Here is a 24,529-nt window from a genome sequence, read left to right as displayed (position 1 = left end):
TCCAGTCCTTCCTGGGATTCAGGCAGTCAGTGAGCAGGGCACCCCTAAAGGCTCATTGTGAGGCTGACCTCCGGTACCAGCGAGCCACTCCCATTGAGGTGTTGTCACCAGCCTGGGTGCCCGTCAGCACGACTCTGCACGTGAAAGGGAGACAAGGGGTCTGAGACCCCTGGGAAGAGTGACAGGCAGACAAGGCGTCATTACAAAACAAAACATTTTCATTTGGTCCATCAGAGCCTGAGTCTGGAAACACCCATGGAGAATCATTCTACAGGGCTGGGGACCGACTGATAAAATAGTCTCTGCATCAGAAGAGCTGGCCATATGTACAGGGTTAAAAATATTCACAGCTCAGAGTAAAAGGAGAAAATATAAAGGAGGCCCTAAAGGGAGTGTAGTGCGTCCCGGTGTTTCTCCAGGTGTTAAAAACCCCTGCAAACCCCACAGGAAGTGAGAGGCGGTGGGTAGGGCTGCCAGCTGCCTGGGGCTGCAGGGCAGTGAGGCCAGGCAGGCCCCTGAAAGCTAGCCTCAGATGTTCACAGGCAGATGCAGGACTTCAAGCAGCCATGGGGAAGGATGGCCGGGAGGCAGTCCAGCTCCCTGGGCTTCTGAGGCAGAGGAGGGGCTAGGAGGGAAACCCCATGTGTGCCTGGACAGGGCTGGCCAAGGATTTCTGTTGGACCTTGGTCCTCCTGGCAGAGGTCAGGTGGTGCTGAGGACAAACCACCTCACCAAATAGTAGCTCCTGACCAGCAGCCCCCAGGGCATGGCTTCGATCCTGGAGACTACTCCAGGAATTGCATAGTATTGCCAGAGGGGCAGCTGGGGCCCTCCCCAACCCTGGTCCTGAGCCCACGGTCACCAGGTACCTGCCTCCTGGGACACAATGCTGGGACTCCTGGGACCCCTGCTTGCCTTGTGGAGGTGGGAGTGTGTGAAGATGGGCTCTGAGGGCAAGCTGGGGAGAGAAGTCTCCTGACTTCGTGCCTCACAGAGGGGATAGTCCCTGCTCACCTTAGGGTCCTAGCCTCTGACCTACCCAGACTTGGTTTTGTGAATGGAGCTCTTGGCTGCCTCACACAGGCTGGAGGCCCCAGGCCCATGGGGAAGGGGCAGCCTCATCTCAGCCCTGGCTCACCTGAACTCAACCTCGAGGCAAACCACTCATAGGGGCTGATGCACAGATCCCTCACGCTAGAAATGGATTCAAAGTATTCTGCTTGGCGGCTGGGAGGCCCTGGACAAGAGGGAGGGGCATGGAAGAAGGCCCAGGGGAAGCTGTGCCCCATGGCTGGTGGCTCCCTGGGCAGGGTCCTGAGATTCTGGTTCAAGCGTCCTCTGTTGGGGTCTCCCTCTTAAAGTGCATGTTGGGGGAGGGGGGCGGGCAGGCAAGGGCGAAGTGGTCACAACGGCCGGGGCCCATGCAGGCCAGCGACCTCCGGCGTGAGTGGGGGGCTGTGGGTGCCCCTGGAGGCTGTCCAGTCGCTGAGGAAGGCCTGGGCTGCCTTGCGGTGTGCCAGGCGGTGGGTGATGGAAAAGCCAGCGTTGCCCTCGAGCTGGGACAGGATCACGAGGACCTGCCTGGGGGAGGGGGCCGGTGAGGGCCAGTGGAGGCTGGGGGGTCAGGGGGGCGGGAGTGGTGCCCACCTGTGCAGGGGTGGCACACTGTCCTGGGTGCGCAGGCTGCCTCGAGTGGATACCACATTGAAGCTGTCAGAGCAGTCACACTGCACATGCAGGTAGGACTTGGGGTGCCGGTTCTCTACGACCACGATGAGCCCTGCCCAGCCGTGAGTCAGGTAGTAGCAGGTCATGCCCTCGCGACCCTGGACAGACAGTGGTGTGGGCTGGGCAGGGCCTCCTCTTCCCTGTCCATCCCCATCCCCATCTCCATCCCCCTCCCTGCCCACCTCACCTCATGCCTCTCTCCCCGACTCTCCGTGAGCAGGATGATGGCGTCAGCCAGCGTGGTGGGCTGGGCCTCTACAGGCTCCACCATGACCAGCCTTGAGCTGTACACAGCCAGCACATGGCCAGGCGGCTCTGGGGAGCAGCGTGGAACTCCCATGGAGGGGCTGGAGGCTGTGGGGGTTGTGAGTGAGGGGGGCCTGGGGCGCTGTGGTGGGGAGGGTCCGGGGTCAGGGTGGGGGTGGGCGGCGTTACCCTGAGGGGCGGCCGGGGGCCCCGGTGCAGTGGGGCTCCAGTGGTTGAAGGCACAGCACACCACAGCATATTCGCCGGGCTCCAGCATCACATCACAGTTGACAAACTTCTTGACGGCACGCTTGCTGTGGGCCAGCAGGCGGCCCAGGCTCAGGCGGCCACCGCTGCCAAAGGAGGCCCGGAACACCAGGACACACAGATCTAGGAGGTGGCTGTCTGCCGAGTCTGCACGCCTGTAGTCAAACCCGTGGAAGGGGTTACCAACAGCACCTACCATCTGCGGGCCCCACCCCCTCCAGCATTCCAGCTTCACCCACCCTACCTCTGAATTCCCAGCTCTGGCTCCGCCCACACACCTGCACAGGGCTCCAGCCCCGCCCACCTGCTGCCCTCCTGGAAGAGGGCGAACTCCAGCGATGCTCGCTCCAGCACAGTAAGCGCTGTCACCCCCACGGGCCCACTGGCCGAGCTGGGGAAACAGCCCTGCACCCGTACCTCCTGCCAGTCAGAGTGCACCTTGCAGATGTCCACAGAGTCGAAGTACCTGGGCAGCGAGAGGACAGCCCCACTGAGCAGCCCCAGCCCCAGCTCTGGACACCCAGCGGGGCCAACCCCACCAGGAGTCAAGACACCTCCCACAGCCCCCATACCCTCCCCACTCCCTGCTCCTCTGTGCCTTGGGCATCTCTTAGGGCCAATGTTCCAGAAGCCCTGGTGCTAGCTATTGCATAAAGACACCACCAGAGGGCTCCAGGCCCCAAGGATGACCCAGAGCCTTGGAGGCAGAACCCTACAATCACCACTCCCCCCAGGCCCTAGGTCGACACAGGGACAGGCTAGGCTCCTCAGGAAGGACATGCTGTGGGTTAGGGCAAAGGGGTGCAGAGACAAGTGAGGTGGGTGAAGATAAGAGTGGCTGGAGCACAGGGTGGCCATAGGGTAGACACTGGACTCCCACTGCCCAAAGAGTCCAGGTACCTGATGAAGTCACTGTACTCCATCCAGAAGACACCCTCACTGCTGCCATGTGGCATGAGCTCGCCACGCAGGTGACTTGGCCAGTGTGGCCACTCATCCGACCAGCTGCCGTTCCAGGAAAAGCGGCCCCATGGGTTCCGGAGACGCAGGAGCCTGTGGACCATGGGGCTGAAGGCTACAGCTTCCACCACACATCCACATGCCCTGGCTGCCCATGGCTGGCCCAGCCCCTACCTGGAGCCCTGGACATCGCGGACATCCAGGACGGAGTAGGCGTGGCGGGGACGCAGGCCCAGGCTCTCGTAGGTAGCATCATCTACTTTCATGTTGCCCCCGCCACAAGAGGCACCCATGAGGAACCTGTGTAGGCAGAGTGGACTTGCTCATTGGGGAGGCTTGCTGACCAAGGGGCCTTGGTTATTGGGAGCCCCTTAATTACCAGGGGCCTCACTCAGTGGGCCTAACTCACCTCTGTTGGCCCCGGGGGTGGGGGTCCTCCCTGCCTGTGGGGGAATACATATCTTGGGGACCCAGAAGAGACTCATGGGACTCAGGAAGTGTGGGCTTGCCTCTCATACCATGGCCGAAGAGCTCAAAGGGCTTGGGCTGGGGGTCAGGCAGGCCTGGGTCCTGTCAGCTCAGGGCCTTGGCCTCCCAAGGAGATGGGGAAGCAATACTGCCCAGTATCAGATGAGATCAGGGCATCTCAGCACTGAGCCATCTCTTCCAGGCCTAGGGTTCTGAATCCTCTTTACAGACCTGCTGACCAGTATGTGCCAGGTCTCAGAAGGCAGCTCACTCCTACCAGGTGCCTCTGTGGGGCTTGCTCCATTGCTTGCTACAAGCAGGTGCGATGGTCATTACAGGCACATTCAGGTGTGGGCTGATGGGCAACACCTTGCCTGTTCCCCTGGTCTGAGCAGGTGGGACCGCCTACTGAGCAGCTGGCAGTGGGAGGTGACAGTACTGTCAGCCAGGCCTAACTATGGTCATCCTCTACTGGAAACATCTTGTGAAACCAAGGGTGTGGGTCAGAGGGCACTTGCCCCTGCTTCTCCCACCACTCCAGGCCCCGGGCTGGCCGTCCCCTCGCCTTGCCTCTCCTCCCAAACCGCTGACCGCCGCAGCACCCGCCCCTCTTACCCAGCCTCCTTAGAACTCAGCATTTTGGCCCAGATGAGGTCAGTGTCAACGGGTTCCTCGCGGGGGTTAGTGGAGCTGACCTGCAGCGCCAGGCTCTCACAGGGGGCGCCGGTGAGTGTGGCCAGGCCTTCGATGGCACGCCCTGCCTGGAGGGCAAAGTAGGAACCGTGAAGCTTGGCCAGCGCCTTCTCGATGAGGGCCACCCACAGCTGCTTCCGCTGGGCCTGTAGGAAGAGGCTGGAGTCAAGAGGCCTGCCAAGGCCTGCCCCCCCCCAACCCTGCCTGTCTACCCCACCACCTGCGAGAAGAGGAGGAAGCCGGCCTCATCGCAGGGCAGCATGTCATCCACCAGCACCGTTGTCCATGTGCCATCCTTGCAGAGCCGCACTTGGTAGGCACCCTCCTCACACAGGCTGCGAGTGACCATCACCCGCTCAACCAGGTCAGGCCGCTCGGCCAACACCGCCAGAGCACTCAGGAACCTGTGCAGAGTCGGGGGCCTCACCAGTGAGCACAAGTGGATCATCCTACTGCCCAGCCCGAGTGGGTGCCCCAAACTCACCAGCAGTTCCCCAGCAGTCCCTGTAGGATGTCTGAGGGCCGGAGAGTGTGAAACACGGACCACGAGGTGCTGTGGTCCCTGAAGACTGAGCAATTGATCTCGTGGGGCCGTAGCCACTGTCTCACACGTTGCTGGACGCTGTCACCCACAGGGAAGCCCACAGACTCAGGCCCAGGGGGGAAGCTGTCATCTACAAAGTTCACGCTGTTCTGCAGAAACCACAGCCACACACACTCAGGCTGAGCTGGTTGGCCCCGGGCCTAGGATGAACCTCACTCTGCCAGGAAACTCAGGACAGCACCCTGAAAATGCTGCCTGAGCCACAGAAAAAATGGGGTAGGCATGTGTGCAGCCGCCCTGACCCATGTGGAGGACTCAGTTGGGGCCTTATATGACCCACACCCCCGTGTGAGCCTGGGAAACCACAGCCAACCAGGACACTATAGGCCAGTGATAGGTCACTGGGAGGTACGTATGCCCCAGGGATATGGCGCAGCCCCCAGCCTGGAGGCCACAGGGGTGGTGGGTATGGGGTGCAGGGAACGTTGGTGGCTTCCCTGTCCAGCCCATGGCCCACCACACCAAAGGCCCAGGAAGAGCGGTGGGGGGACCTGGCTGGGACAGGGAAGCCAGGACATGAGACTCTGAATGGGGTGACAGGGTGGGCTGCTGGCAGTGATGGAGGGCAGAAGAGTATGAGGGGGTGTCCCAACTCTGAGTTTTGGTAGGGTCTCCATGACTAGAGGAAGCACTGGGCTTGCCTGTTGACACGAAGCCTCTACCTGTGTCCCCATCTCTTTGTGCCTTCAACATGTATGTGAAATCATACCTGAAAGGGATCAGGAACACAGACTATGGGTTCTTGAACCCTTGTGGGCACAGAGAAAAAAGAGGCACGATGCAGGCAGTGGGGGCCAGCCACTCACAGGTGAGGGGCAACTTGGTGGCCCAACCCAAGCTCAGGGCTGGGCCAATGCTCAGAGCTCAGGGAAGAGCTCTTGCTGCAGGGTCCTCCCTCTCCCAGGCTGGAGAAAGGACAGTAGGGAAGGACAAAAGATACAGAGGGAGGCGTGGATCTGGGGCTAGGAAAAGAATGAGCAGCCCATGGGGAGGGGAGCACCAGCCCTAGAGTACAGACCACTGTCTCAAGGGGACTCACCTCCCGGCAGAAGGCCACGATGTTCTCCCAGAGAGCTTTGGCCTCACCCTCGTCCGTCTGCCGCCGCTTCTCCACATGCATACTCTCCCTGCGCCTCAGGGGTGCGACTCCTCGGCGCTGGGCCACTAGGAGCTGGGGTGTGTGGCAGGCGGCACAGTGCTTAGCCCGGGGTGTGTTGAGCAGAGTGCAGGCAGGGCAGGCCCACTGGCCTGGCCGCTCAGAAGGTGCCTCAGGAAAGAGGCGGCAGGCCTTGTGGGCCGCGCAGAGGCCAGGCTTGTCAGTGCTGCAGTCAGGACAGCGGGCAATGGACTCGCTGTGCTCCTGGAAGCCATGCAGCTTGGAGCAGCCGCACGCTGTGCACCTGGGGGCCACTGTGGGGTTCTTGAGCGTGCACTTGGCACATGACCAGGTGCTGAAGTCGGGGCTAGAGGGGCTGGCTGGCGTGTAGCGCACAATGTCACCTGCCAGGTCAATGACATCGGTGCCTGGCATGGCACCACAGGCTTCACACAGGCTTGTGGGGCTCGGTGTGGAGCAAGAGCTGCACCGGCGCAACCCAGGGCTGCCCTCAGCCACCTCCTCCTCCAGAGCGCTCAGTCGTTTGCCTGAAAGCAGCTCTGCTAAGCGGGAGGCTCCTGTTGCAGTACGTCCTGGGCCCTGGGGGGGCCCCTTGGAGCCAGTGGGCTGGGTGGCCTCAGGCACCAGTGGCTGCAGCTGCGGGGGTACCTCACGGCGGCTGCGAGGCACGGGGTTGTTTTGCAGGGTGGGCGAGAAGGGGCTAAAGGGCAGCATCCGGGGAAGCTCCTGGTCGTTGGCAGAGGGAGGGTCGGCCTCGGCACCTTCCCCAGGCTGGGGTGGGGCAGGTGTGACATGGAAGCCAGCAGGCGCCACAACTTCAGGGACCACCAGGGCCTCGGGAGGGATCCTAGGTAGTGAGAGTTTTCGGGGTCCCCCGCAGGCAGAGCAGGAGCTGGCCATAGGTGTATTGTGCAGTGTGCAGCGCGGGCAGGCCCAGCCGCTCCTGGGTTCTGTTGCCCCCTCCTCCTTCTCCTCTGGCTGACCCCCAGCCAGCTCCATGGCCACTAGTCCCTCTGTCCGCACTGGACCCGCCTCCTCCTTGCAGCTGCTCTTGGGCTCTACCAGGATGGTGGGTGGCTTGGGTAGGACCCCATTGATGACTGGCAGCAGGGAGGTGCCAGGCACGGGTTCCGGGGCAAAGCCACACACCTCGCAGGCCTCCTTGCCTAGGAAGTTCCGGAATGTGCATCGGGCGCAGGGCCATTTCTGCTCTTCAACACTGAGCCGCAGGATCTGGTCGAGGTCAGGCTTGTGCCGGGGGGCCTCACAGATGGAGCACTGGCGCTGGCCGGCCGGGTTCAGGAATGTGCAGCGTGCGCAGGACCACTCCCCAACGGCGGCCATGGACCCAGGCGAGTGTGTGTGGCTGCAAGGAATGGCCCCAATCAGTGCAGGCCCACAGGAAGGGGACCCAAGTCTCCACCTGGGATGAGGGGGTCGAGCCAGAGGGATCTGTGCTCTTCTGGGCTGTGATAGATGTCAGGCTCAAGAGGGCAGCCTATAAGAAGCTTGAGGACTGTAAGGAGTGAGAGACACTCCCAAGGCCTCTGAGGGATCCCCACAGCTCTCCTCAGACCCCTTCTAGAGGGGTGGACCTGTGGGGACAGAGGGATAAGGTTGAGCCACACCATCTTAGTGGCCATGGGGCCTTGGTGTAGAGGCAGTCGTTGATCAGTCTCAGGAAAGAGTGTGAGTGAACTTCCTTGACAGGATAAAGGGCATCTACAAAACACCCACAGTGAACATCATAACCAGGGGTGAAAGACTGAACGCTTTCCTTCCAGATCAGGAATTCAGCACTGCTAGTCAACATTGTGCTGGAGTTCTAGTCAAAGCAATTAGGCAGGAAAAAGAGATAAAAGGTATCCAACTGAAAAAGAAGTAAAACTACTTCCATTTGCAGATAACATAATCTTATACATACAAAATCCCAAGAATCTACAAAAAACCTACTAGAGCTAATAAATGAATTCAGCAAAGTTGTAGAGACCAACACACAAAAGCATTTCTGTGCCGGTAATGAACAATCCAAAAAGGAAGAAAACAATACCACTTACGAGAGCATCCAAATAATACCTAGGAATAAATTTAAATAAGAAGATGAAAGACTTGTACTCTGAAAACTACAAAAAGTTCTGAAAGAAATTAAAGACCTAAACAAATGGAAAAACATCTTGTGTGCAAGGATTAGAAGACTTAATATAGTTATGATGACAATACCAATACTACCCAAAGTGATTTATAGATTCAGTGCAATCCCTATCAAAATCCTCATGGCCTTTTCAGGAATAGAAAAAACTGATTCTAAAATTTATATCAAATTGCAAGCCTCCTCACCCCAGTAGCCAAAACACTCTTGAAAGACAGGCAGAAGGTCAAGGCAGACTAGATGTCTACATATGGTCTACATAACCAATGGCATAGAATGGAGAGTCTAGAAATAACCCTCATACCTGTGGTCAAATAATTTTTGACAAGGGTGCCAAGACCATTCAATGAGGAAAGGACAGTCTTTTTAACAAATGTTGCTGGGACAACTGAATATAAACACTAAAGGATGAAGTTGGGCCCTTATATCAAATCATATTCAAAAATTAACTGGAAATAGATCAATGACCTAAATGTAGGAACAAAAACTACAGAACTCTTAGAAGAAGAAAACATAGGTAAATTTTCATGACTTTGAATCTGGCAACGGATTATTTGATATGACACCAAAAGCACGAGCAAATGGAAAAAAACTGGACTTCCACCAAAATTAATAACTTTTGCTTCAAAGGACATCAAAAAAGTGAAGACAACCTGCAGAATAGGAGAAAATATTTGCAAACTGTATATCTTATAACTGTCTTGTATCCAGAATAAAGAACTCTTACATATAACTAAACAAAAGAAAAAAAAATCCGTTTTAAAAAGGGGCAAAGATTCTATTGCTGCATAACATACACACACATATATACACACACATACGGGGGAAGGGGGACAAAGGAGTTGAACAGGCATTTCTCCAAAGAAGATACACAAATGGCCAATAAGCACAGGAAAAGATATTCATCACTAGTTATCAGGGAAATGCAAATCAAAACTGTCTGGAGGTATTGCTTCACACCCACTGGAATGGCCAGAATCAAAACTGAAGACGATGACAAGTATTGGCAAAATTGTGGAGAAATTAGAGCCCTCACCTACATTGCTGGTGGGAATGCTAAGTAGTATAGCTGCTTTGTAAAACGGTCAAAAAAGCTCTTCAAAAAGTTAAATAATCCTACCTCACAACCCAGCAGTTTCACCCCTAAGTATCTACCTCAAAGAACTGAGAATTGGTATTCTAACAAATACACACACATACATGTTCATTGCAGATCTATTCACAATAGCCAGAGGTGGAAAGAACCCAAATGTCCATTAACAAATACATGGATAAGTCACACACAAAAAATTCTGACACAGGCTACAATATGGATGAACCTTGAAAACATGCTAACTGAAAGAAGCCAGACACAAAAGACTGCAAGATCTAGGATTCCATTTATATGAAACGTCCAGCACATGCAAATCTATAGAAGCAGAAGGAAGACTGGTAGTTCCAGGGGCTGGGGAGCAACTGTACAATGGGCATGGGGTTTTCTTCTGGGGTGATGAAATGTTTTGGAACAAGGTAGAGGTGATGGATGCGCATTGTGAAAGTACGAAATACCACTAAACTGTTATGCGAATTTCATCTAAAAAAAGGTCTGAGTACATGAGGGGAGGGCAAGGGCATGAACGATCCTCTTCACACCATGGGTGGGGTCACCCCTAATTCAGGGCTGTGGGACCCAACTGGCTCTCTGCTTCTGGAGTTTCCAGGGAACTCCCTGGGCAGAGGTCAATTTTGACATGTGCTGAGGGCTATAGGTTATCTGAACATGAAAAGTAACCCAGCAGTGCTTGTGGCCATTCACTGAGGACACTCCTGTCTAGCAGAGGACACAGGCTCACCCAGGAAGCCTTTTTTCCCCCATGCTAAGGCTCTCAGACTGATCAATTCCAGCCATAACAGTAGCTTCTCGGGGGCAGGGCATGGGTGGTGACCCACCTGCAACTCAGCAGTCCCTCCTGACATTTCTCCAAAGAGACATGACAGCCCAGTGCCTAGGCACAGCCCAAACTCTGAGGAGGCCAAGCACTCTCCACTCATCTGCCCACTGTCCACCCAGACCACTGCAGGCTCAGTTCTGCCTGGCAGAGGCTCAAGGACACAGTTCCACGTCCTGAAGCAACATGCAAACCCTGCTCTTCTCATAGTGTGCGTCCCAAGGTGGTGGGGGCCACAGCGGGGCCACAGCAAGCCCACGGGGTAGTGAAGGGGGCAGGACACCCAGCCTGGGAAGAGCAGGGTGGAGGTGATGGTGGGGAATACCCAAGGTCAAAGAAGGTGGGAGAAGGGGCAGGTCCACTGCTAACACCAGCCTGTCTGGAGCAGCCTGTCCCAAAGTGTTACCCACACCCAGACATGGGAGATCCTCTGTGCAGGAGGACACTGCCCTCTTGGGATGGATGGAGACTGGCCGGGGGAAGGACACCTGTCTGTAGCTGCAAGGCTGGCAACACTCAGGGTGGGCTCCACCCCACCGGGAGCTCCTATCCCAGAAGGTCTCTGGCTGTGCACTGAGGGGCAGGTGGGCTGCTGCTAGGATGGGTCTGTGTCTCAGGGACATGGCAGACCCTCAGGCCCTGTCCTGAGGTGGGGCAGCACCAGGGGCCAATCACTGGAGCAGGGCCCACAGGGAGAGCTTTGCACCACATGCCAGGTGTGGCCAGAGGACATGGTACTCTGAAAGCTGCCAGGCCTGAGGCATGGCAGTGGGGTGGGCACATGGAGGGCAGGGTGGGAAGGGCTGAAGGACTGGCCAAGGAGGTGGGAGCCAGGAAACCTGCACTTGGCTCCCAGGACCCTACTGGTTGTACGGAGCAGTGCAAGGCACTTACCTTCCACCCTCCCAGGGTTCTCCCTTCACAGCCTCCCCTGCAGGCTGCCTGGAGCCCCCTTTGCTGGGTGGGTTCTTGGGCACCTGGCCTGCCTGCCTCATTTAAGGCTGGGCCTCTGCTCCTCCCAGGTGTACAAGAAAGGTAGTCAGGCCCATAGCAGGGCGAGCGGGATGTTCCTGGATGGCTCCTCTAAATAAGATGGCTATGAGGGGGTGTTGCGCACCACAACACACAGTCTCCTACACCGCTGCTCTACCAGCAGAAAAATCAATTGTTTTTTTTACAAAGCATGAAGCTTGTGCTTCTAATGTTATGTTCACACTGAACCCTTTTGGTTCAGGAAAAAAGAAAACTTGCCTCTTCAAAAATAAACCAAACAAAAAAATCTCCCCTGGGCAACATAACTGTTTCCCAGAGCTAAGAGCAAACTCTGTGAAGCTGCCTTCCTGGTCCGCCTGTGTGGTTGGGCTCTGGGGTGAGCAGGTGGGTGCCCAGAGCCAACAGAGTGGGCCTAGGCCAGCTTTAGCCTTAGCTCCTGTGTTATGTAAAGCCTAAGAAATCTGCCTGGATGTGACCAGGAACTGTACCCCTGCCCCTGCCCCCTTCCTCATTAGAGGAGAAGGGCCATGGTCAAGGTGTGAGGCATGGCATGTGAACGCCCTCCATGTGTGCCCACAAGTAGGGTCTTAGGCAGCCTTCACCCCAGCCCTGGGCTCAAGGGATGATCACTTGCCCTGTGCACCTCAGCTGGCCCGGTCTGACCCTTCATAGACCACATGCTCCTGAGAGATCTCCGGAGAGAAAACTCAGGCTCCTGCCCAGCAGGAAAGGTGGGCCCAGGGCCCTCCTAGGACATAGCTGCCCTAGGCTTCAGATCCCTGGTGGTCCCAGGTGCACTGAGCAAGGAGAGTCTTACAAATGCTGCAGTGGGGGTGAGCGGGGAGCCCAAGCCCTGTTCACTCAAGTAACCTGCCAGCTGGCCAGTCCCTGGGCCGGCTACACATGAAGCACGGTGTCTGCTGGTCCTGGCCAGCATCCAGCAACAGGGCAGGTTTCACAGCCATCCTCATGAACAAGGCAAGTCAGGAAGTTTCTGTCTGGAATTCAGAAAGGCTTAAATAAAAGCAGTGCCAAAAAATCAAATTTAAGCCTAGGGAAACAGAGGTAGAGCCTGATGGAAGCAGTGCCCCTCTGGCTGGAAGGAGGCTCTAGGGATGGTGGTGGTGGCACAGCCGTGGGGCTGGCACAGCTCTCCCTCACCAACCCCCAAGGCCTGTATCTCAGCATCACTGGGCAATGAGAGGAAGTGGCTCAGAGGTCAGTGACAGGTGAACAGAGGACCTCTGAGCAGGGGAGCAGCTGCTCTGGTCTCTGAAACTCCAGGGCCACCCTCAGTGGCCACCCTGACATGCCTCGGGGCCCAGGAGGGCTGAAAGCTCAGCAAGGCCCAAAGACCTAAAATCCCTAGAGCATCTGAAGGTGAGGCCAGACCACCAAGCAAAGCCTGGGAGTAAGACAGTTGGGAACCCAGAGTCAAACCAGACCCTCAACAGAAAACGCTCCTAAGTTCCAGGACACTAGCTCAGAGGCCAAGTCACCCATGCTCCAGGACACAAACAATCACATCTGGGAGAAAACTGGATGCTCATGAAAAATGACCTGAGTTACTCCTTACAACAGGAAGGCCAAGTCAAAAGTGAGACAACCATTCAGAAAAATCCAACACCAAATACCTGCTCTACCCTCATTATCTGAGCTGCTGACACTCAGTTCTAATTCAAAAGTGGGGTTATGGAGTTGCTCTTGGGGGCTCACACTAAAGTCCCCCCAGTGCCCAGGACACGTGTTTGCAGAAACATGGAGGCACAGCCCCATCTTGAGAGAAAGCCTTTTTCCTCCCCAAGAAAGCTGAGAGTAATAAGTGGTGCCACACACGAGGGCCTGGGTCAAGCCACCGGACCTGAGGCTGGGCTCCATGCCAGGAAGTCTGGACAACCTGCCTGGCTGTGGCAGCCTGACCCTGGACCCTGGGTTCCCTTGCTGGTTCCAAAGTATACCAGGCACTTCCCTTGGAGGTCACCCTCAGCTAGGCTTAGGTTTTCTTCGTTTGTGTCCTCAGGGAAAGCATAGAGTTTGTAGGTGGCTGATGCTCACAACAATAGCTTATTAAGGTGAATAGCTCCTGGGGCGTCACAGTTCCCGTCTCCAGCCTGGCAGTGGGTTACAGGAGACAAGGCCACCGCCAGTTCTCTCAGCTTCATCACTGTAAGGCAGTGTGCTGATATAGTGGAAGGGGCTGACATACTGCTGGCTTCTGCATGTGCCTTTCCAGTCCCTGATGCCCCTGTCAGAGCGGGGAGCGGTCTCTCCCATGCACATACCTGGCTGACACCCCAGACTGGTGGACGGCTGCACATGTGCGTATACATGTGTGTCTTTGTGTCCAGGTGTGCATGGGGGGAGACAGTCCTGTCAGGAGCAATTCGCAGGGGCACCGTGGTGGGCCACCTGCCTTTCTGCCCCCTTCCTGCCATCTGTCCACCAAGCTCCCCGACCCCTGCTGTTCTTTCTCATCTCTCATTTGGGTGCCTGTGAATTCCTCAAGGTCATTAGCACCATTTCTTCCTGATCTGCCTCTGCCCACTGCTCCCAGTGGCAGACAGTAACCACCTTGAGGTCTGGGCCCGACTGCAGCGGCTGTGGAAGGAGCTGCCTGGATGTACCAGCCTAGAACAGGGGCCTGGAGGGAGCCAGGAGAATGAGAAAGGGGGAGCAGAGTCATCAGGCACTTGGTTTGACAGTGTGTATGAGTCAAGATCCAAAGTCTAACATGCACACGCCCCTCAGCACACCAGAAGGGCCTTGGAGCGAGCTGCCTGGCAAACTCAGCAGGGTTCACAGTTCTGCTGCTGTTCAACCTAGGGTCCAGCCTCCCTCCCTGGGACCCAGTAATTCCACTCCTAGCAATTTATCCTAAGTAAAAGAATAAATGGAAACCTGAACAGATGCTCAATAGCACCAACCATTACAGAAATGCAACTCAAACCACCATGAGACAGCACCTCACACCCAGCCAGAATCAAAACCGCAGATGATAAAAGTGTCCAGGACGTGGAAAAACTAAAGCCCTTCCCCGCATTGTTAGTGGGAATGCAAAATGGTGCAGCCACTTGGGAAAACAGTCTAGCAGTTTCTTGGAAAGTTAAATATAAACTTGCAATAAACTTCAGAAATTTCATTCTAGATACCTACCCAAGATAAATAAAAATATATATCTACCTAAAAACTTGTACACAAATGTTCACAGCAGCATGCTTCACAAAAACCAAGTGGAAACACCCCAAGATGTCCACTGACTGAGGAATGGATAAGTAAATGTGGTCCATCCAGACAATAGAATAGTATTCAGCCATAAAAACAATGAAGCACTGACACAGGTTGTACATGGATGGACCCTGAAAACATTACACTCGGTGAAAGACCCTAGATACAGAAGAACACCTATTATGTGATTCCACTTATGTGAAATTTCTAGAAAAGGCAAATCTATAGACAGGAAACTGGGTGGTTGTCTGGGGATAGGGAGGGACTGCAAATGGGCAGGATCTTTTGGGGGCGTGCAGATGCTGAAAAATTGGATTGTAGTCATGGTTGCATAACTGTAACAGACTAAAATCACTGAGTTGCACACTTGTGAGGGGTGGATTTGATAGTAAAGTTATATCTCAATAAAGCAGAGATACAGAGATGATCACTAACATCCCACTGATACAGTAACAAGGGGGAATAGAGGAAATTCTCTAATAAGTCCTGACATCTCACTCCTGCCTCTCACTGGTCTCTGCCACCATCTGGCCACCTGGCACATCCCTCTAGACCTCAAGCCCTTGAATCCTGCCTGCTAGGGTAACTAATAAGACCTTTGAGACTCTCACTTGGCTGGATGTGTTACTTCCTCCAGAACCCTCCCAAGTTCTTCCTCTGCCAGGGACTCAGGCCTCAGCTCCAATGCCATCCCAGGAGGCTGGCCCCACTCCCGCATGCCCAGGAGAGAGGGCTGGTGGGAACCAGGAGAATGAGAAAGGGCGAGCTGAGTCACCAGGCACTTGGCTTGATAGTGTGAGTCAAGGTTCAAAGTCTAACACATGCGCATGCCCCCTCAGCGTGCTGCCTGCCTAGTGGGGAGTCCAGGACGCACCTTTGAGAGAGGGAGGACAGCATCTGTTTCCCACTGAACCTAGGCCTGGGTACCCACGGAGAGTGGGAGCTACCACTGCCTCTGCTCCAAGGTCCGAGGAAACCCGAGTGTCTGCTGAGCACCAGGCACCCCTCCCTCTGGCAAGATCATGGGACTGGGTAAAGGCAGGGGCATCAGTGCCAGGGTGGGACATTGGGGTCTGACCTGCCTCCACACCAGTCACCATGGCACCACTGAGGGGAGGCTCTCCAGGTGATCCAACAGGCAGTCTAGGCAGAGACTGGCCATAGTTTGAGGGACCTGGCATATGAAGATATGCCCCTGTGGCCCCACAGCCCCCACTGTTCCCCTGTAGGGAGCAACATCAGAGCAGGAGTGCCACACACAGATAAGAGGCCTGGACGGTGTCCCTAAAATTCTGTGGGAAACAAGCCAGCATTCTCAGCACATGCCAGTGCCACCTGGGCCTGGGGTTGACAGGTTTTCCTCTCACTCAACAAAAAGTTCCAGAAACAGCTTCCAAGCACCAGACTGAACACCCTATGCCCAGAGGCAGGCTATACATCCCGCCCCAACTGTCTCTGACCAGCAGGCCAAGATTCACACTGTCCAGCTGGGGGGAGAGGGCCGGCCTTCCAGACCTTTTCTGCTAAGCGTGGAGCAATCCCAGAGCCTCTCAGGTCTTGTGCCAGCGGGGGAAAATGGGCTGCCAGAGGACCCTAAGGAATAGGGACCCCACTTCTCTGCAAGCCCCTCTGCCAAAGAAGGGGCATCTTGACAGAGTAGCATTCCCACCCCCTGAGGACCCCCCCATCTTTCTTACCTTCGGGCTCGGGGGCGTAGGGGCTGGTGCTGCCGGGTGACCAGGGCACCGCCCCAGAGAGGCCCCCCGGGGCCGCTCCTACACCAGCCGGCCGTTGCCGGGGGTCCCGGGTAGGGCGGCCCCCCAGGGAAGCCATGGTCCGACTCGGTCTCGGTGGCCAGCGAGGAGGCGGAGCTCCCCATGGCCCCCTCGACGGAGGCCAAGCTGAGAGCCGGGCCTGGTCACACGCGGCTGGAGCATGGAGGGAGGTGAGCACCCACACAGGATACAGGGCAGCTGGGCTGGTCAAAGTCACACAACAAAAATAAACACAGAGAGAATAAAGAGAAAGAGAAGAAACAGCATGATTCACAGGAACAAAGCCCCAGGAGCTCTGGGAGCGTCCCCCAGTGTGAGTGGCCTTGAAGCGGCAAGGCGACAGCCACTAAGCAGGGACATGGGGTCTACGACTGACCCAGCAGCAGGCAGTCTGCAGTGCCCACCCCAGGTACCTCTATAGCAGAGGCCCCCACAGGACCAAGGGCCAGATGTCAACAGAGCTGTACCCCCAAGATGGGACACACCGGGGCCAGGAGCTGGGCTGCAGGTATCCACCCCTGCCCCATCACCAGAGCCCCCTTCGCCGCTCCTGAAAACGCATATCAACCCATCAACTGTCCACAGGAGAGGGATGGTGGTATCACCAGCTGCTGATCTTCAAAGAGAGTTTTATCCTCAGTGAGAAGAGAAATGACGTGATTTGGCTTTATTGTAGAAGGTTCAGGGTATACTTAACCGAAGGAGAAAGAAAAACAAGGGAAGTGAACACAGTGGTGCAGCCCTGCAGGACAGCCTCCAGGAGGACAGAGTGCTACCACGCAGCCAGGCAAAGACCCACACAGTGCTGTCTACCCACATAGCCCTCTGAAGCCCTCCTGAGGGAGAGCCTCCTCGATCCAGAGAAACTTCAGGGGCCCAAGAGGAGATGGGTGATATAGGAGGGACCTGGGAGGCTGGCTCAGACTCCAATGGGGGACCATCTGTGCTCCAGGAGAGGCCTCTGACTCCGACGGGCTGAGGGGAGGAATGAAATACAGCCCAAAGGCATCCACCCTGAGATGGAGACAGCACGTCTCATTTCAAATGTGGCAAGTCCCAGTCAGGTTAGGGAAGATGCCTGCACTTCCTCCCCTCGCCCACCTGGCCGGGCTCTGGGCCAAGGTGGGCGTCTGCTTGGCTTTCCAGCTGTGCAGGTGACTAGCAGCACAGCTCCCACCCTGGGTCCACTGTCACCCTTCTCCCAGTTCCCAAACAGGTACATTGACAACAGGGGCCAGGGCTGGAGGATGCATCCTTGCAGTACAGGCAGGCCACACCTGAGAGTTACTAACAGCATACACGGCTCTGGAGGCCAGCAGAGGTCAAGCACAATGGGACATGGGAGGGACCCCTGCCCCGTAGCAATAACATTCACTGGGACGCCTTTTCTCTGAGGGACAGAGACATGGGTGGGATGTGGATAGCAGCACCAGCCCTTACTGGCCTGGTGTCCCCACAAGTCACCTGCCACTCAGGCCTCTGCCACAGAGCATGACCAGAGCTGAGCAGTGGGGCAGAGTCCCTGTGGCCTACAAAGCTGACAGTGTCTCCACCTGGCCCTTGAAGAAACGTCTGCCAGCTCTGGCCACCAGCAACACTGTCCAGCAGGAGCATCAAGTGAGCCACAGGGGTCAATCCTTGAACAGCCACATAAGAAAGGTACAATAGAGAGGTTACGGGAATCTCGATGATGTCCCTCATATAACCCAACACACCTAAAACATCACTATATCAATATGAGACCGGTGAAACCATGTGGGAGCTGCATGACACCATCTCGGGTTGAAGTCTTTGGACTCAACTGTGGTTCACACTCACTTCTGTGTAGACGAGCTATGCTCTGGAGTCAGCAACCACATGTGTTGGTGACTTCCATACTGGGCAGCATGCAAGCAGGCAAAACAGAGGGCCTATGTAAAACAGATGTGGGTGCTCAGAGCACAGAGCACATCCACCAGCAGTCAGTTCCACATCAACCTGGGTCACTCAGGACACCTGCCTCTCCCGATTACAAGTCAGACAACAGAACAGATAGAACGGGCCCCTGAACCCAACTCCACACAGGAGCCCCTCATGGGAAAAGGGCCCAAGTGTTGCTGACACTCCCTTTTGCAGCCAAATATTGAGCAGGTGAATGGCAGGGAGGGGAGGAGCAGGTGAGAACAGGTGAGGGCTTAAGTTGGAGTCATGGCCAGTGGAGGTGCCCATGAAGCAGAACTGCTCATGACTTGAATCCAAGATGGTCTGTTTGTGATAAAGAGCTTTGCCTGTGTCTATCAGGAGAGCAGAGGGCTGCATGGGGGGAAGCCTTGCCCAAGAACTCCCAAACCAGGGATGGAGGCAGGGTGGACAATGCCATATGCAAGCAGGTCAGGTGACGCCACCACACACATCTGATGTATGTAGAGCCAAAGGGAAAGCCAACCCTAATACAGAGTGACGACATGGCTCCAGGCCTCCCAGGGCAATGTGTGGGGCCACAGGGGCTGGCTCTGCCTGGAGGAAGGAGCAGCTAAGTCCCACACAGGTTGGATGTGCTGCCTGAAGTGCAAGCTCCCATGAGGACCCATCTTCTCTTCACCAATGTCCTTAACAGGCCCTTAGCCACAGGACAGTAAGTGCTCAGACTCATCACAGACACTTGGGGTATGTGCTGGCCCCCCACTTCTGCATGCTGGCAGAGCATGTGGCACCTGAGTAGGGCCAGCCCCCCAACACGCCTTCAGGAAACTCTGACCCTATAGATCCCATCTGGAGAGGGTGGGAAGCCCATTGAAGGGTGGGCTACGTGGTAGTGGCCAGGCCTCTCCTGGGGGCTCCAAGAGAAGGGACATAGAGCAGGGCAGCCTGGAAGGACACACCTCCCAGAGAACAGCCAGCTCCAGAAAGGCCTCTCTGGAGATTTCTGGGGATGACAGCACCCCCAAACCCCTATACCTTGTCTTGGCCCACTGGGGGTGGGCACAAGCCCCTGGGAGTAAAACTCTACAAGGGAGCGCCCTGGTTGGGCAAGGCACGCAGCCAGGCCACAAAGCACAGCATGGCTCTGTTGCCTGAGCTAACCAAGGGTCCCACCTGCATGGGGTTGTGTGGGAAGCTCTGCCAGGTCAGGGTGAGTCAATCCACAGCTCCCATCCTGGTTTCACGTCAGAATAACCAGGGATAGGAGCTTTTACAAATCCTGCTGCTCAGGCTCTGTTCTTTGAGATAAAACCCCAGGTAAGGGCCTCTTACAAGGCAGAGCTGACCCCAATCCCAGGTGACAAGCCTTGTGCAGCACTCTTCTGCAGAGCCTGCTCCTCCTCTCACCCCAGATGAGAGTGTGGAGAGATCTGCCACCCCGGCAAGAGTCTAGGTCAATTCATTCAGCAAATGCCCTTCAGGGCCCTGCTGTGTCCCAGGCCCTGTTTTAGGCACTGGATATGGCAACATGCAGGGACCCTGCCTGTAGGGGGCTCACTCTTTGGCTGCTGTGTCTTAAGAAGAGCATAATGTATAAAACACCTCCAGGCAGAAGCCAGAGCAGACAATGGCAGAACCAGCCCACTAGATTGTGCAAATGGGTAAGGCTCTGAGACCAGCACCTCAGAATGAGCAGCTACCCCACAGCCCCAAAGCCCCCACTGGTTCCTTCTGCCCTCACTCGGGAACTGCTGCCCTAGATTTAAATGGGGCAGTGGCCTAGATCTCCCCTCAGAAGCACAGAAGTGGGGCTGCTGCCGCCTTCAGAGAACAGGGTGTTAATCCATAGGGGCTGATTGGGCTGTCCCCCAGTCCTGGTGTGAGGCATGTGCCCAGCATGGCACTCTGAGAGGACAGCAGGGGACCATCCCACCCAGAGTGACAAGTGCATGAAGGGCCAGATGAGGATGACCCTCTCCACAAGACCCCTGCATGGGATGCACCTGCCTTAGTCATGGCAAGCTGTGACAGCCCACCATCCCTCACCCCAGCTCACCTACTCTCCCACTGCCCCTCTGAGAGTGGGCGCTGAAACCTCGGCATCTGTGAGGCAGGAAGGGGGCACTTCTCTGTGGGTGGCAGGTGAGTTGCTCAGGGCTGGGGGTGAGCAGACACCTGCCTGTGAGCCAGAAGCCTGCAGCTGTGGAGGCCATGGAGAGAAAGGCAGAGGCCACATTCAAGTCCCTATGGGGAGGGAGTGGGTGTTTATGCTGTTGTCCCAGCTTGAACTCCTGGGGCGCCCTGTGAGTCCATGCTCTCCACATTAGCTGGTGGGGCACAAGTCCTATTAAAACTTATCAAGATCCATCACCCCATGCCGTAATAATGGTCCATCACCATCTGCAGCAACCCAGATAGGCCACCCACCGTACTCCGGAATCGCGCCCACCAGACATGAAGCCAGTCTGTCTCCCATGGCCTGAGGAGGGCTGCCAACAAGGCAGAAACACAGAGGATGTGAAGCTCCTGCCTGAGTGAAGGAAGCTGCCCCTGCCCTACCAGAATCCAGGCTGGGACCCCACCCTGGGGAGGGCCCAGATTTCAACCTCGCAGCCCCCAGAACTGGCAGGACAGCCTTCTCCTGCAGCCATCCCTTCGTTCCCCTCCCTCAAAGGGTCAACAGCTCAGCAACATCAACAGCGCACTGTCTCGCCCCCTTGAGGTGGGAGGATAGCAGAGCACCAAGTTAGGGGACTGACTATCAGGGACGGGGGTTGGGGGGGGGTGTTCCACCTGGGGGAAACCAAAGGTACAGCAGAGCCCAGCAAGATGTGCCTGCCCTGCAGTGTGCCCCAGAATGAGAGGAACAGGGCCCCAGGCCTCAGACGCACAGTGTGGCCTGCAAGGCGATGAGAACCGGGCTTTGTCAAGACAGGGTCTGGGAAACAGGTCTCAGGAGGGTTCTGAGAATCAAAGGTTCTAAGGAGAGGCCGAGGCATCCCTGAAGAGAGAGAGGGCGCTCATATCTCATTCCAGCCATACTGCTCCACAACTGGTCCTACAGCACTTGGGAAGGAACTCGTCCCCATAGTGGAGATACCTGAGTTCCCTTTGTGATTGCAACTGGGTCAGCCACAGAGTGGGTTTGCCAACAGCACATCTACCCAGAAGACATGTCCCCTCTCCTGGAAAGTTCTGGACTCTGGCCCTGGAACAGATCCAGCCCCTAGGCTTACTGGCTCGGGCCAGAGTCCATTGGAAAACAGTGGTGACCAGCCATCTGTGGCTCTTGTGCCGGGCTACGTCCCACCCCTAGGCCAGGGCCACTCAAAGGGCCTTCCCACTTCCACACACATGGGCCTGGATAAGGAATGGCCCTTGGTCTCCCCGAGAACATTCCCATGGGAGGTGGCCTGGGGACGACATTCCTTTGGAAGCTGCATCTGTCTCTCACTCAAAGGTGGAGGCTCCAGGGAAGCAGCCAGCTCCTCACTGCTTGGTCTAAGTCCTTGACTATCCCTGGGCCAGCCAGGATGGCAGGTAGGGCTGTTCGAGATCTCAGGGCCCCAGTGGACAGAGTCTCCCTTAGTCCGGCTCTGCCTACAGCAGGGGCTGCCAAAAAAAGGTGCCCCAGTGGGGCAGGGCTCTGAGTAAGCAGCCAGGCAGCTATTGAGATTTGCCTCAACCCCAGGTTCTGGCACCACCCGGCCACTCCAACCTCCAACCACTGCTGCAGGATGGGTGGCTTTGCACACGCGTATCTCTCCCGTCCTTCCTAGGTGCAGTACAAGGACCCAACTGGGGTAGTGTACAGCTCCAAAGACGCAAGAGGACACACAGTGACCCCATTCCTCGCTGCGATCTCCCCCACTTGCTTACTGTCACTCTCAGGTAAACACTGAGGCTAGCCACCCCCTGCCTACAAAGTCTGCACCTGCAACAGCAAATGTCACTGCTGACCTCTCTGAGAGAACTGAGAAGGTTCTGCTGAAATTATAAACACCTCCTAAGAAGCCAGATCCAAGGATAAATGCTGAGGGCTCCAAAAGTGTAACTACCACTTCCTGTCAGCAAACTTGGGAAGAAACACACCTGCCCCAAATCCTCCTTGCCCATCTACTCGGAGCTGCTGCCTGAACACACTACAAGGTGGTCACGCTTGGCGTTTCTGGACTTCTCTGTATGACCAAGTACTTTGTCCCTGAAGGTTCCAGCTGTCTGCTTTAGCACAGAGTTTGGAGTTCCTCACTGTGCAGATCCACTCCCACGTCCTTGGCCCACTCAGAGTGCCTACTGACCTTGGTCACAGTGAATGACCAGCAGTCGATGGGCTGAATTCACTCTACTTTCCAAAGCACCTGCTCTCTGGGATGGGAGGAGAGGAGATGGACCTCTCAAAGTCAAAGGCACACATGAGATGGCTGGAGGATGCTCCAAGGAGGGGAATGGGGTCACTGTGTGTCCTCATGTGTCTTTGGAGCTGTAAACCACCTCAGTTGTGCATCGTGAAATAGGAAATTATGTTTTCCACACAGTACTGTCAGAGAGAGAGAGAGAGACATTCTCAGGATTTCAGTTTCTAGTTCTCAAGTTCAATACTGTCATCAGGGGCGACACCAGAGCTCAACACAGACCTCCTGGGCATTCTTAGCAGGAAGGGGGAGAAGCTGTATCCACATTGAGGGGATTGGCAGGAAAGATCTGGTAGAGACAAGATCACATTTCTACTTTGAGACATTCACACGGGTGCCAAGTAATGGGGCACAGGGCAGAACCAGAGGATAGAAAAGGAAGAAGTGCTGGGCAGTCCAGGTAACAGGGGAGTGAAGGAGTAGCTGGCTGAGCCCAGAAACCCCTCCAGGTCTTGGGTGCTCAGAGCAGACACAATATCTAAGTTCATAGGTCCCTGCCTAAAGCCATGTAGCCACTAAGCCTTGGGCCCAGCAGGGCTTAAACCTGGCTCTCATCAGCTTGTCTGCTCAGGAAAAGCAGCTCCAGAGATTTTCAGATGCAGAAGGGGGAGAAGAAGAGTGCCCCTTCTGGGAGCAAAACAATCTGAGAGGAAGATGAGCCCACCCCCAAGGCCAAGCTGCACTGACTTCCTGTAAGAACCCCTTCCTGCAACAGTACCAGCCAGGCTGAAGGGCAGAGCTCCAGGGTCTCCAGGTACCCCTGTTCGTTTGGGGCTCTCTGCAACTTAGGCCAGGAAACACTATCTTCGTCTCTTTGTATTTGAGAAAGTCACTCAGAAGTAGAAGGATGGAATTACCCTACAGACTCTGGAGACGAAAAACAATCTCTCCACACCTGTGACTCACACAGCTCTCCAGACCTGGGCAGAAGAGGCCCAGGGATCCCCAAAGTAGGGGCCCCTGGGAGGAACACAGACCCTACTCAGCACCAAGGTGAGCCCCAGTTTTCCCCACAGGATGTCATGGCTGTGAGTTGTAGGACCCCAGACTCTCAGGCCTGGTCTTACAGGGATCCTGTTGCTTGCAGTCTGGTCATAAACTCCTGTGCATTCAGGGTTCCCCGAGAGCCACCCCGCCACCGCCACTTGACCACACAGCAATGGTTCACTGGTCAGGACCAGAAGGGCCCCTTTTGCAGCCAACAGGAAGAGCCGGTTCGCCCAGCAGCCTGGCAAATATTCTCAGGAGCCACCCTCTGTAACTTCCCAGTGTCGCTTCAGAACCAGCCCGGAGAGGAACAGAGAAGAGGAAGTGTGGGGTGGCCAGTGGGCACACAGGGCACGCCTGCGCTTCCCTCATTCCATGGGACCGCCCCCAGGCAGTGCCCAGAGTCCCTCGGTGGAGAGGGTGAGGGCACGACAGGACACATCCCCTAATGCAGCCAAAACCAGGATGCTGCCTGTGAGATAAGGGCACTCAAGGGCAGGGAGGGGCTGAGGACGCCTCCACTGTCCGTAGCACTCTGGGGCTAGTCTCCCAGTGACTCAGATGACCCAGGTCCCCACTGGCTCCCCTCTCCAAGCAGCGCCCCCAGCGCATCCCTGGCTCTGGCCAATGCCCAGGAGCTGATCTTGGCTCTGAGGCCAGCAGTCCTGACACTGAGAGGCGCCTGCCAGGCCTGGGCTCCGGCGAGGGTCTAGGCCGCGTCCCGGCCCCAGCTCGGCCAGAGGGACTCACCTCCGCAACCCGGCAGCGCTTCCTCCGTCCCTGCGGCCTTGGCGGCGCGGCCTCCGGCCCGCTCGCCCCTGCCGGCCGACCCACAACTTCTGCCACCCGCCGCGCTGCCCCGCTGGCCTTCCGCGTTAAGTGGCGGAGCCGCCGAACGCCCAGACCCGGCTGAACCCAGTCCGCGTCCAGCGCCCGCTCTACGTCGCCTCCGTAGCGTAGCGCCCGGCCGGGGCCCCGCGGCTACGGCGAGCCCGGGGCGCACGCGGCGCTGTGAATCGTGCGTCCGGACTACCGCTCCCACAGAGCCGCGCGGCGCCGATAGGACGAAAGCTCC

The 24,529-nt window shown here is 56.4% G+C and overlaps 1 protein-coding gene across 6 annotated transcripts; it reads right to left on the bottom strand.

The window, feature by feature from the left end:
- Nucleotides 1-197: 197 nt before the first annotated feature.
- On the bottom strand, nucleotides 198-24,500 carry CAPN15 (calpain 15). Of its 6 annotated transcripts, none has more exons than XM_039884744.1 (13): nucleotides 24,205-24,499; nucleotides 16,076-16,356; nucleotides 6,006-7,449; nucleotides 4,847-5,055; nucleotides 4,583-4,766; nucleotides 4,285-4,508; nucleotides 3,376-3,501; nucleotides 3,142-3,294; nucleotides 2,546-2,707; nucleotides 2,164-2,396; nucleotides 1,916-2,043; nucleotides 1,648-1,826; nucleotides 198-1,581 (listed from the first exon to the last, which is right to left on the bottom strand). In XM_039884744.1, the coding sequence occupies exons 2-13, from the start codon at nucleotides 16,255-16,257 to the stop codon at nucleotides 1,404-1,406; spliced, it is 3,402 nt and encodes a 1,133-aa protein (XP_039740678.1). In that variant the 5' UTR covers nucleotides 16,258-16,356; nucleotides 24,205-24,499; the 3' UTR covers nucleotides 198-1,403. The 6 variants fall into 6 exon arrangements, with proteins under 6 accessions (XP_039740678.1, XP_039740676.1, XP_039740674.1 ...); XM_039884745.1 differs by having other exon boundaries at nucleotides 1,428-1,577; nucleotides 1,916-2,082; XM_039884740.1 differs by having other exon boundaries at nucleotides 1,404-1,581; nucleotides 1,916-2,396; nucleotides 24,205-24,500.
- Nucleotides 24,501-24,529: the final 29 nt, after the last annotated feature.

The sequence above is a fragment of the Pteropus medius genome, unplaced genomic scaffold (genome assembly GCF_902729225.1).
Source record: "Pteropus medius unplaced genomic scaffold, Ma_sr-lr_union100, whole genome shotgun sequence".
In the NCBI taxonomy this organism is placed as follows: Eukaryota; Metazoa; Chordata; class Mammalia; order Chiroptera; family Pteropodidae; genus Pteropus; species Pteropus medius.
The sequence above is the reverse complement of the archived record's forward strand: the minus strand, read 5'-3'. Positions and strand labels throughout refer to the sequence as shown.

What these genes read in the sequence shown, in the direction of transcription:
- CAPN15 (XM_039884740.1), bottom strand. Translation starts at nt 16,257, where the DNA reads ATGGGGAGCTCCGCCTCCTCGCTGGCCACCGAGACCGAGTCGGACCAT. An exon ending in CTGAGTTCTAAGGAGGCTGG is followed by an intron (nt 3,502 to 4,284) that starts GTAAGAGGGGCG and finishes CTGCCTACACAG; the next exon opens with GTTCCTCATGGGTGCCTCTT. An exon ending in GAGTACAGTGACTTCATCAG is followed by an intron (nt 2,708 to 3,141) that starts GTACCTGGACTC and finishes CTCGCTGCCCAG; the next exon opens with GTACTTCGACTCTGTGGACA.